Genomic DNA, 12946 nt, shown 5'->3' on the forward strand with positions numbered 1-12946 from the left:
AGTGGGTCAGAAGTTTACATACACTAAGTTGACTGTGCCTTTAAACAGCTTGGAAAATTCCAGAACATGATGTCATGACTTTAAAAGCTTCTGATAGGCTAATTGACATCATTTGAGTCAATTGGAGGTGTACCTGTGGATGTATTTCAAGGCCTACCTTCAAACTATGTGCCTCTTTGCTTGACATCATGAGAAAATCAAAATAAATCAGCCAAAATTGGAGACCTCCACAAGTCTGGTTCATCCTTGCGAGCAATTTCCAAACGCCTGAAGGTACCACATTCATCTGTACAAACAATAATACGCAAGTATAAACACCATGGGACCACGCAGCCGTCATACCGCTCAGGAAGGAGACGCGTTCTGTCTCCTAGAGATGAACGTACTTTGGTGCGAAAAGTGCAAATCAATCCCAGAACAACAGCAAAGGACCTTGTGAAGATGCTGGAGGAAACAGATACAAAGTATCTATATCCACAGTAAAACGAGTCCTATTGTCACGATCGTTGACAGACGGGTCAGACCAAGGCGCAGCGTGATATGCATACATGTTTATTTAACGAATAAACACAATGACAAAACAATAAACCAACGATACGTGACGTCCTAAGGTACACACAACAAACCTCACACGGAACAAGATCCCACAACACCTAATTGCCAATAGGCTGCCCTAAGTATGCTCCCCAATCAGAGACAACGAGCGACAGCTGCCTCTGATTGGGAAACACCTCGACCAAACATAGAACTACAAAACCTAGATCACAAACATAGAAAATACAACATAGAAAATCACACCCTGACTCAACAAATAAGAGTCCCCAGAGTCAGGGCGTGACAGTACCCCCAAAGGTGCGGACTCCGACCGCACAACCTTTACTTAACAGGGTAGGGGCCGGGTGGGCATTCCGCCTCGGAGGCGGATCCGGCTCCGGGCGTGACAACCACCTATTCTCCGCCTCCCTGTTGTGCCCCTGGTCTGGTCTGGACCTCGGCGCGCTGCTTCCCCTCTCCTTCCTCCCACTATACTCCAAGCCCTGTCTGGACCCTGGTGTGGGAGACCCCGAACCTGGAGAGGGGCTGACGTCTGGGTCTGGACTGGAGCCGCTGACCGGAGCTGGACCGGGCACCGGTGGAGCGGACTGCTCAGGCTCCGGACTGGAGCCGCAGACCGGAGCTGGATCAGGCACCGGTGGAGCGGACTGCTCTGGCTCCGGAGTGGAGCCGCTGACCGGAGCTGGATCAGGCACCGGTGGGGCGGACTGCTCTGGCTCCGGACTGGAGCAGCTGACCGGAGCTGGATCAGGCACCGGTGGAGCGGACTGCTCTGGCTCCGGACTGGAGCTGCTGACTGGTGCCGGACCAGGCACCGGTGGAACGGGCACGGGCCGTGCCGGACTGGACACACTCACCACTGGTCTGGTGCGAGGAGCAGGCACGGGCCGAACCGGACCAGGAACATGCACCACTGGCTTGGTGCGAGGAGCGGGAACAGGCCGGGCCGGACTGGCGACGAGCACCACTGGCTTGGTGCGAGGAGCGGGAACAGGCCGGGCCGGACTGGCGACGCGCACCACTGGCTTGGTGCGAGGCGCAGGAACAGGCCGGGCCGGGCTGGCGACACGCACCACTGGCTTGGTGCGAGGAGCAGGAACAGGCCGGGCCGGGCTGGCGACGCGCACCACTGACTTGGTGCGAGGAGCAGGAACAGGCTGGGCCGGGCTGGCGACGCACACCACTGGTTTGGTGCGAGGAGCAGGAACAGGCCGGGCCGGGCTGGGAACACGCACCACTGGTTTGGTGCGAGGAGCAGGAACAGGCCGTACCGGACTGTGGAGGCGGACTGGAGGTCTGAAGCGGAGAACTGGCACAACCCGTCCTGGCTGGATGCCTACTTCCGCACAGTATGTGTGAGACATTAGCACAGGACGCACAGGGCTGTGCACGCGCACTGGCGATACAGTACGTAGAACCGGCGCAGGATATGCGGGACCGAGGAGGCGTACTGGAGACCAGGAGCGTTGAGCCGGCACACCCCGTCCTGGCTGGATGCCCATCTTCGCACGGCACGTGCTTGGTGCTAGCAAAGGACGTACAGGACTGTGCCGGCACACTGGCGACACAGTACGTAGCTCCGCATAACACGGAGCCTGCCCAGTCACACGCCTCCCCGCATGAGTACGGGGAGTTGGCTCTGCTCTAACACTAGGCTCCGCCAACCACCCATTTAGCCCCCCAATTTTTTTTTCTTGGGGCTGTCTCTCGGGCTTCTTCCTCGACCGGCGTCCTCTGTGTTGCCGTTGCTCCTCTCCTGCCTGGGCATCTACCTTCGCCCATGGCCCTTTCCCCGCAAATATCTCCTCCCATGACCACCAATTGCCCACCTGTGACATGGCTACTCTCTCCGCCTGGGCACGCTGCTTGGTCCTCGTTTGGTGGGATCTTCTGTCACGGTCGTTCATAGACGGGACGGACCAAGGCGCAGCGTGATATGCATACATGTTTATTTAACGAATAAACACAACGACAAAACAATAAACCAACGATACGTGACGTCCTAAGGTACACACAACAAACCTCACACGGAACAAGATCCCACAACACCTAATTGCCAATAGGCTGCCTAAGTATGCTCCCCAATCAGAGACAACGAGCGACAGCTGCCTCTGATTGGGAAACAGACCCGGCCAAACATAGAACTACAAAACCTAGATCACAAACATAGAAAATACAACATAGAGAAAAATCACACCTTGACTCAACAAATAAGAGTCCCCAGAGTCAGGGCGTGACACCTATATCGACATTACCTGAAAGGCCGCTCAGCAAGGAAGAAGCCACTGCTCCAAAACCGCCATAAAAAAGTCAGACTATGGTTTGCAACTGCACATGGGGACAAAGATCATACTTTTTGAAGAAATGTCCTCTGGTCTGATGAAACAAAAATAGAACTGTTTGGCCATAATGACCATCGTTATGTTTGGAGGAAAAAGAGGGTTGATTGCAAGCCAAAGAACACCATCCCAACCGTGAAGCACAGGGGTGGCAGCATCATGTTGTGGGGGTGCTTTGCTGCAGGAGGGACTGGTGCACTATACAAAATAGATGCCATCATGAGGAAGGAAAATTATGTGGATATATTGAAGCAACATCTCAAGACATCAGTCAGGAAGTTGAAGCTTGGTCGCAAATGGGTCTTCCAAATGGACAATATATATATTTTATATATATATATATATATATATATATATATATATATATATACACAGTGGGAAGAACAAGTATTTGATACACTGCAGATTTTGCAGGTTTTCCTACTTACAAAGCATGTAGAGGTCTGTAATTTTTATCATAGGTACACCAACTGTGAGAGACAGAATCTAAAACAAAAATCCAGAAAATCACATTGTATGATTTTTAAGGAATTAATTTGCATTTTATTGCATGACATAAGTATTTGATCACCTACCAACCAGTAAGAATTCCGGCTCTCACAGACCTGTTAGTTTTTCTTTAAGAAGCCCTCCTGTTCTCCACTCATTACCTGTATTAACTGCACCTGTTTGAACTCGTTACCTGCATAAAAGACACCTGTCCACTCACTCAATCAAACAGACTCCAACCTCTCCACAATGGCCAAGACCAGAGAGCTGTGTAAGGACATCAGGGATAAAATTGTAGACCTGCACAAGGCTACAGGACAATAGGCAAGCAGCTTGGTGAGAAGGCAACAACTGTTGGCGCAATTATTCGAAAATGGAAGAAGTTCAAGATGACGGTCAATCACCCTCGGTCTGGGGCTCCATGCAAGATCTCACCTCGTGGGGCATCAATGATCATGAGGAAGGTGAGGGATCAGCCCAGAACTACACGGCAGGACCTGGTCAATGACCTGAAGAGAGCTGAGACCACAGTCTCAAAGAAAACCATTAGTAACACACTACGCCGTCATGGATTAAAATCCTGCAGCGCACACAAGTTCACCCTGCTCAAGCCAGCGCATGTCCAGACCCGTCTGAAGTTTGCCAATGACCATCTGGATGATCCAGAGGAGGAATGGGAGAAGGTCATGTGGTCTGATGAGACAAAAATATAGCTTTTTGGTCTAAACTCCACTCGCCGTGTTTGGAGAAAGAAGAAGGATGAGTACAACCCCAAGAACACCATCCCAACCGTGAAGCATGGAGGTGGAAACATCATTCTTTGGGGATGCTTTTCTGCAAAGGGGACAAGACGACTGCACCATATTGAGGGGAGGATGGATGGGGCCATGTATCGCGAGATCTTGGCCAACAACCTCCTTCCCTCAGTAAGAGCATTGAAGATGGGTCGTGGCTGGGTCTTCCAGCATGACAACGACCCGAAACACACAGCCAGGGCAACTAAGGAGTTGCTCCGTAAGAAGCATCTCAAGGTCCTGGAGTGGCCTAGCCAGTCTCCAGACCTGAACCCAATAGAAAATCTTTGGAGGGAGCTGAAAGTCCGTATTGCCCAGCGACAGCCCCGAAACCTGAAGGATCTGGATAAGGTCTGTATGGAGGAGTGGGCCAAAATCCCTGCTGCAGTGTGTGCAATGCTGGTCAAGACCTACAGGAAACGTATGATCTCTGTAATTGCAAACAAAGGTTTCTGTACCAAATATTAAGTTCTGCTTTTCTGATGTATCAAATACTTATGTCATGCAATAAAATGCAAATTAATTCCTTAAAAATCATGCAATGTGATTTTCTGGATTTTTGTTTTAGATTCCGTCTCTCACAGTTGAAGTGTACCTATGATAAAAAATTACAGACCTCTACATGCTTTGTAAGTAGGAAAACCTGCAAAATCGGCAGTGTATCAAATACTTGTTCTCCCCACTGTATATATATATATATATATATATATATATATATATATATATATTTATTTAACTAGGCAAGTCAGTTAAGAACAAATTCTTATTAACAATGACGGCCTACACCGGCCAAACCCGGATGACGCTGCGCCAATTGTGCGCCGCCCTATGGGATTCCCAATCATGGCCGGTTGTGATACAGCCTTTAATCGAACCAGGGGGTCTGTAGTGACGCCTCAAGCACTGAGATGCAGTGCCTTAGACCACTGCGCCACTCGGGAGCCCAAGCATACTTCCAAAGTTGTGGCAAAATGGCTTAAGGACAACAAAGTCAAGGTATCGGAGTGGCCATCACAAAGCCCTGACCTCAATCCTAAAGAAAATGTTGGGGCAGAACTGAAAAAGTGTGTGCGAGCAAGGAGGCCTACAAACCTGACTCAGTTACACCAGCTCTGTCAGGAGGAATGGGCCAAAATTCACCCAACTTATTGTGGGAAGCTTGTGGAAGTCCACTCGTAAAGTTTGACCCAAGTTAAACAATTTAAAGGCAATGCTACCAAATACTAATTGAGTGCATGTAAACTTCTGACCCACTGGGAATGTGATGAAAGAAATAAAAGCTGAAATAAATCATTCTCTCTACTATTATTCTGACATTTCACATTCTTAAACTATACAGTTGAAGTCGGAAGTTTACATACACCTTAGCCAAATACATTTAAACTCAGTTTTTCACAATTCCTGACATTTAATCCTAGTAAAACATTCCCTGTCTTAGGTCAGTTAGGATCACCACTTTATTTTAAGAATGTGAAATGTCAGAATAATAGTAGAGAGAATGATTTATTTCAGCTTTTATGTCTTTTATCACATTCCCAGTGGGTCAGAAGTTAGCGGTGCGCGCTAGAGGCATTACTTAGATCAGGTGACAGATCATGTGACACTCAGATTGCACACAGTTGGACTTTATTTAACTCATTATGTGACTTCTGAAGGTAATTGGTTGCACCAGATCTTATTTAGGGGCTTCATTGCAAAGGGGGTGAATACATATGCACGCACCACTTTTCTGTTATTTATTTGTAATTTTTTTTTTAAACAAGTTATTTTTTTCATTTCACTTCACCAATTTGGACTATTTTGTGTATTTCCATTACATGAATTCCAAATAAAAATCCATTTAAATTCCAGCTTGTAAGGCAACAAAATAGGAAAAATGCCAAGGGGGGTGAATACTTTCGCAAGCCACTGTACCAATAGGTGCCCATCTTTGCGAACCATTGGAAAACCTCCCTGGTGTTTGTGGTTGAATCTGTGCTTGAAATTCACTGCTCGACTGAGGGACCTTACAGATAATTGTATGTGTGGGGTACAGAGATGGGGTAGTCATTTAAAAATCATGTTAAACACTATTATTGCACACTGAGTAAGTCCATGCAATTTGTGAGTTATTAAGTACATTCTTACTCCTGAATTTATTTAGGCTTGCTATGACAAAAGGGGTGAATACTTATTGACTCAAGACATTTCAGCTTTTCATTTTCTATTAATTTCTAAACATTTCTAAAAACATAATTCCACTTTGACATTACGGGGTATTGCGTGAAGGTCAGTGACACAATCTCAATCCGTATTAAAGTCTGGCTGTAACACACAAAATATGGGAAAAGTCAAGAGGTGTGAATACTTTCTGAAGGTACTGTATGTGTTGTGCAAATTGCTTTCACTCAGTCAGCAGAATGTTTCTTAGATCACAGAACCTTGATAACATGAGTAACCGTAGACATCCACTATTAGCGGTTGGGACATGCATACAGGTTTATATCGCTGCAAGGTCTCAAAGCGAGTGGTCAACAATTGAAATGCCTCTAGCGCACACCGCTAACTAGCTAACCATTTCACACCGGTTAAATTTAGACACATCAAATTATCAATGGAATCCTTAATTTTATAACATACTAAATGGTGTGATTAGCTAATAATTTTCTTTAATATAAACCCCTCCCTCGATAACAGTTTTCCACTGGAGGGAATGCTCAAGGTCCTTGTATATCTTTGGAGTAATTTCCAATGACATAAAACTTACTGACACATGCAGTATTATATTTGTAAAAAAAAATCATGTATTTTAATAGCCTTTGTTTTTATTGATCTATACAATATATTAAATACTTTTGTTTACTTAGCATTCAAAATAATAGATATCTCTAAATCCCCAAAACATGTCACTACAACTGTACTGGGTCACTACTGGGTCCAGCCAATTTGCTTATACTAAGTACTTAAAACATAAACATAACGTTTTGCAGTATAAAGGAGTTGCATTATGTTTTTTCATTGATAAACAGTTCAATATAAACATATTGATGAGTTAAAGAGCCATTAAACATGCCGATTGGCACATGTTTTTCTGTTGCTCATTAGAAAAACGACATTTCAGTCTTGGAGGTGTGTTTCCTGACTGATTCCGTGTGGTTAATTATGTTTGTCCCCCATGAGACACTGTAGACGCGGAAGCTTATTTCACTTCCTCAAAATCTCCAGACTAAATCTAAGACAACTCAAGAAATCTGTAATAAATGTTGACGTTTTTGCCGTGATGTTTAAGTTGCGCAATTTTGTATCTAACTAAAGGTGTTTGGTGCAGTATTTCTCAAGTAAAAAAATATGCGAGGTTATGTAAACAGTCGGAGCTGCTGAGCAGGTATGTCGCACTGTCTATGCTAATGGCTAGAGAGCAATCACGAAACTGACTTTATGACCAAAGTTATCCTATTTACACTTTGTAGTAAATTTCGATACTATAATAACTGTTTCTGATTCGTATCGATGCCACATAGGCCATTTTCGAAAGGATTTGTGTCTTTTTAAGAAGCTGAGTATAAAAAGGGGGTTCTTCTATAGAAATAGGTCAGGCCTCTCGCTTAATAGTAGAAAACAGGTAATTCAATCGATGTTCTTACTAGTCATAGACTATGGCGACATCATCTAAATGAATGCAGCTGCCACTTCATTAAAGCCATTAGATGTAGTTTACCATGGAGCACTTTGTTTTATTATGGGTACAGGTTGTGTACACATCACTGCATTCTCTATCAGAAAGTAGGTGGACCCTCTGTCACGTAGGTCAATTCATTGGTCTCTTTTCATTTATAAAGCTCTTTAACACAAACTCCCGCTGTACCTAACATCATTAATAACTTTAGACGTATGAGTTACCTATATCCGGTCTCAGGGATGGCTATCTCTGTAAATTCCTTTGGTGTGTACAGAGTTGGGTAAATCAGCTTTTTGCACCTTACTTGTGGAATAATCTACAAAATTCTCTGAAATGTTATGTTTTGATCCTTCTAGGGCAATTCAGACTGCTGATTGTGGACCTGTTTAATGAAGAATGTGTTCATTTTTTATGATTCTGTTTTGTATTCGTTTTTTTGCGTTTTGTATTTTTGTTATTACATTTGCAAAAGATACCTTGTTCTCAATAGGACTCCCTGTCAAAATAAAAGGTTAAATGAATTGTTACAACTTTCTTGAAACCTCCTAAAGGAGTTCATGAAACCATTCAGTCATGCTTGTTACAGAAGACTACTCTCATACATTGAATAGCTATGCATCACTGTTACATACTATGGAAGCATTTAGCTGCCAAAACTCAATTGGAAATGGAAATGGTCAAATGATAAATCAATATCATTTTTGCAATTCCTTTTCCTAAATCGGTATGTATTTTTTGTGACAAAATTCAAATTGATTGGGTATACATGCCTGCCATTTTGAAAAAGAAATAGCACAGTGTGTTTAATATTTCATTTCCATGGCACTATCCAGTACAACACTGACACATTTAAAAACTAAATGTGAATGCTTCAATGACAATTTCTCATGTTTGCCATTTCATTTCCTTGTTGTGACAGCATGAATTGTGACAAAAAGGAAAATAATTCTCAATTTATAATAATTTTCCATACTCTGTGTGCTTTAAGACTGTAAAAATGATAACGATCAATCAAATTTGATAAATAGCCTCAACAGCACTCTGTAGGGTAGCACCATGGTGTAGCCGGAGTACAGCTAGTTTCCGTCCTCCTCTGGGTACATTGACTTCCATACAAAACCTAGGAAGCTCATGGTTCTCACTCCCTTCCACAGACTTCCACAGCAATTATGGCGACTTCCGGAGGACGTTCTCCAACCAATGAGCTCTTGCAGCATGAAATGACATGTTGTCCACCCAATCAAAGGATCAGAGAATGAATCTAGTACTGAAAGCATAAGCTACAGCTAGCTAGCTAGCACTGCAGTGTGGTGAGTAGTTGAGAAAGACAATAGTTGAACAGTTTTGAACACATTTATTTATTAAAAAATGAAGGAGAAGCAAGAGAGCGATTTCGTATTTCTTTTTCACTTTCACTTAGCTGGCGAATGCAGCTAGCTAGTTTAGCCTACTCAAACAGAGAGGGATGCTATGTTAGCTAGCTGGCTATGGCTATCCAACACTGGAACTCTTCCAAGTCAAGGTAAGCTTTTGGTTTTATTAATTGGCACTGGGGCCAGCCGGTGTAACTGCTTGCTGACTGTACTGCACGATTGTAGTGGGTTTACTAACGCTAAATTCTAGTAGATATGTTGACTATAACGTTATCTAATATGGTGACAATGAGATGTAGGCTGTGTGTAGCGGTTATCATATGAATGTTTGGCTTGTAAAGGTTTTTTAATCTGGTCACAGACAACTGATGTGTTGTGCACTGAAGTCCACAAGCGAAGGGAAAAGGAGAGCGTGTTGATGCGTGAAGGAATTATACAATGAGCAAAATGATCATTCTGTTTGTATGTGGCTGCTATGAAAGTGAACTGTGTTTGCGCGTGATCAGGGGAATATTCATTCTACCAATTCTGGTGAAAAACTTTTCTTAAACGGAAGCATACGGAACAAAACGGGGATAAACATACCTGAATTTGTCCAACAAGAACTCTTGTTTGTAACTGTTGGACTAATGAATACACCCTAGATCAGCTAGATGCAGGCAAATGTGTGCAAGGCGGTATTGAATGTGTCACTGTCTGTCACCTTGATTACTCAATTTTTTATCTTGACCTGTGCACCTGATTGAAGTACTAGCACTAATTGCTAATTGCCTACAGAGGTGAAGAGCATGCATCCCTGTACTAATTGCTGATTGCCTAGGAAACCACTACCCCTCCAATACAGCCAATGATTACCAAAACAAGTCACAAATTACCCTGCCAGCAGTTCATACACCTAGTAGTAGGCTACTGGGAAGACAGGCAGCACTTAAAGTAGATGGCCCTAACTAGCAAAAAGACAGTACTAGACAACAGATAAATAGAGAAATTATACATATCACTCCTGGAGATATCAGGAGTCCTCCAGCTATAGAATGAAGCACCAAGCTAGTCATTGTGGTAAAACTCCTGGCTATTATGAATGACACCATTGTAAGTGAATGAGTGTTGCAGCCTCTCACCATCAGTGAATATGTCTCCCCTGAAAAATATTATGTTTAGATTATGTGGTGGACGTGTGAAGGCCGGTATATTCCTGCTCGTTGGCTACATCTGCTGGCCAGGAGAGAGGATGGCCCGGAAGAGTAAGAGCCTAATTACACACACCTGAATCTAATTAGCTTGGGCGGTGGCTGTTTTAACCTGGCTTTGGCCAGATTTTTTTGTTGTTGGTCTAGAGCAGCAAGAGCTGACATGCAGGGCCCTCCAACCCTGGGAGGAATATCGAACCCAACTGGACAGGAAACCTACCGGCTGTTACTTGGCCGTAGGCCTGACCCAAGTAAGGACAAACCTGTTGAATTTCTGTTTTCTTTTGTTGGATACGCTGGTAAACAGCTTAGCTGTCTGGTCGCAGAGAGGGACCGGAAGACCCGTGTAGAAAGGCTCAAAGGCAAGCTAGGTTTTGGTTTTATTGTTACCCAGCGCGGTGGCACATTCTGTTTCTTTCCCTGAATAAAAGTCCTGGGTCATATCCCTGGAGAAAGGTACATTTTTGTCTACGCTTGTGTTACTTCATACTGTTGTTGCCCCCCCCCCCCCGACAATTAGTTAATGCAAAGGCGAACAGGCTGATACAAGTGGCCAATAAACTTTGTCTACAATATAACTAGGTCATGTTATCACATTGAGGGGTGAGGTGGTCACAAAAAGATCAGGAGCCATCTTGTGTATCAAGTCATAGCGCACAAACAAGTGATAATGTTAGCTCCGTCACTGCCCATATCTCCACACAGCTGTGCCCTTGGAAGATAGTAAAAGACAGGATGAACTGTAAAACTGTGGTCACTAAGGCTCTTTGTTTTAACCGTGTGACCAGGTTACTCCGAAGCAACGAGAAACAATACAGGTCTATCTGTTCCTGAAGTTTATCTCCATCCCATGTCCTTGACTACACGCCCAGAGCAGCTGCAGGGAGCTAGAGGGAACCATCCTTTCTCAGAAGCACAGCATTTGCACTAAAGAAATGTCTCTACTATTGTTAAGCATATTAATGGTTAACTATTAATATTAAACAAAATCAGGTAAATATGTGTATACCCCATCATTCCCCTCTTTGAGACTACTAGTCTCAACAAAATCTAGGAATTTTAAAACCAACCAGTGAAAACATTATTTCATAGAAATATCAGTTGACTTTGCACTTACATCTTTCACAGTAAGATTCAAAAGTTTCTACTCGAAATAAACAATATAAGTGTATCCTAACACATAAAAAATAATGCAACTTCGTTTTAACCATAATATCTATTTAAGGCAGATATCTTGCGATTGTATAAGCAATAACAGGGCATGCTGAGAATAGTGTCAACATCTTTAGTTATTAACATACTAATAACTTACTCAAATCAATCAGTCAGTTTACAAATCATAATCAAAACCTAATTAATTATCCAAACCTAATTTAGAATGACAATTCTTAGTGATTCATTGGTCCTATCACTCAAAGTTAAAACCCTCAATTTAGCACACATCGACACTGGCGGAATGTACATTTATATTAACATACAGTATACTTATCCATAATTCTAGTATTAACTTCCTCATCAGGAGAGTAACCACAGATCCGTATCTCAATGCATTCGTAGTCTAAATTACTATAAATTTAGCAGTGTGTAGACCTCAATCAACCTGATACCACAAATAATGAATTACGGGCACAGTTGACCAACCCCTTCCTTCCCCGGCACTCAATCTTCTGGCGTCTCTTCATTATGTTCTTCAGATGGCTTCATAGTTCAAAATGGATGGCCCATGACAATGTCCCAATTTCAATGTCTCACCTGATCCGCCACCATCTCTACCCCCCCATTCTGTCTTGTCCATTTGCCAACCAGTATACCAGCAACATGAGAGATGTTTTGGAATGGATCACTCTCCATGCTCACTCCACGTTGACTCCTGTCACACTCCCGAGAGAAAGGCATGAGAGAGAAGCAGTTGATAGCTTCAATTGGATGCTGTACACCAGTTGCTGGCTCTGATTCAGGTCTCCCGGTAGAAGTGGTGCGGACAGGGCCTTATTGAATGCCTTTGTTGCTCCTCTTCAGCCGGTTAGAGGGGGTTTTGAGGATCACACCGTTCTTTACCAAATTATCCCTGCTATGCATTAAGACACCATCTGTAGTAACCTCGAGAGAGGAAAGATCAGAACAGTTGAGTTCATTTCTGATTCAGACAAATTATTTTTACAAATTATTCTTAATACCAATTTCTAATATACTCTTATCACACTGTCGACTTCACCGCAGAGTCACAGGATCAGCAAGTTAGACCTCAATTTCTGTTAGGGGGACTAGTCAAGGGTAGCGAAATCAATGGTGGGGAAGTCAGGTGAGTCTGGAAGATCTTGAAGTTACTGTGGTGCAGATGATACCAGGTCGAGCTACCCTCTATCAGTACAGCCGTTTGGTGTAGCCTGGGTGATGATGTATGGTCCCTTTTGGCTCTGGACCTTCTTCCGTCACTAGGGTCTCGGGCTCAGGCAGAATCTTTCTCAATGTATCAACATCGATCTGTGGAGTGTGTCCTTCCGGCAGAGTACCGTAAGGGAAGCTGAGAGTCACTGCTGCAAAAACA

The 12946-nt window shown here is 43.7% G+C and overlaps 1 protein-coding gene across 1 annotated transcript in view; it reads right to left on the minus strand.

Moving 5' to 3' along the window:
- Nucleotides 1–11334: 11334 nt before the first annotated feature.
- Nucleotides 11335–12946, minus strand: part of LOC121585534 (sodium/hydrogen exchanger 3-like) — a 68379-nt gene continuing 66767 nt past the window's right edge. Inside the window, exon 18 of the mRNA XM_041901858.2 lies at nt 11335–12935. Within this exon, the coding sequence (XP_041757792.1) occupies nt 12872–12935 (64 nt within the window). The 3' untranslated portion in view covers nt 11335–12871. The remainder of the gene's footprint in view (nt 12936–12946) is intronic.

This window comes from Coregonus clupeaformis, chromosome 17 (genome assembly GCF_020615455.1).
Source record: "Coregonus clupeaformis isolate EN_2021a chromosome 17, ASM2061545v1, whole genome shotgun sequence".
Taxonomy (NCBI): Eukaryota; Metazoa; Chordata; class Actinopteri; order Salmoniformes; family Salmonidae; genus Coregonus; species Coregonus clupeaformis.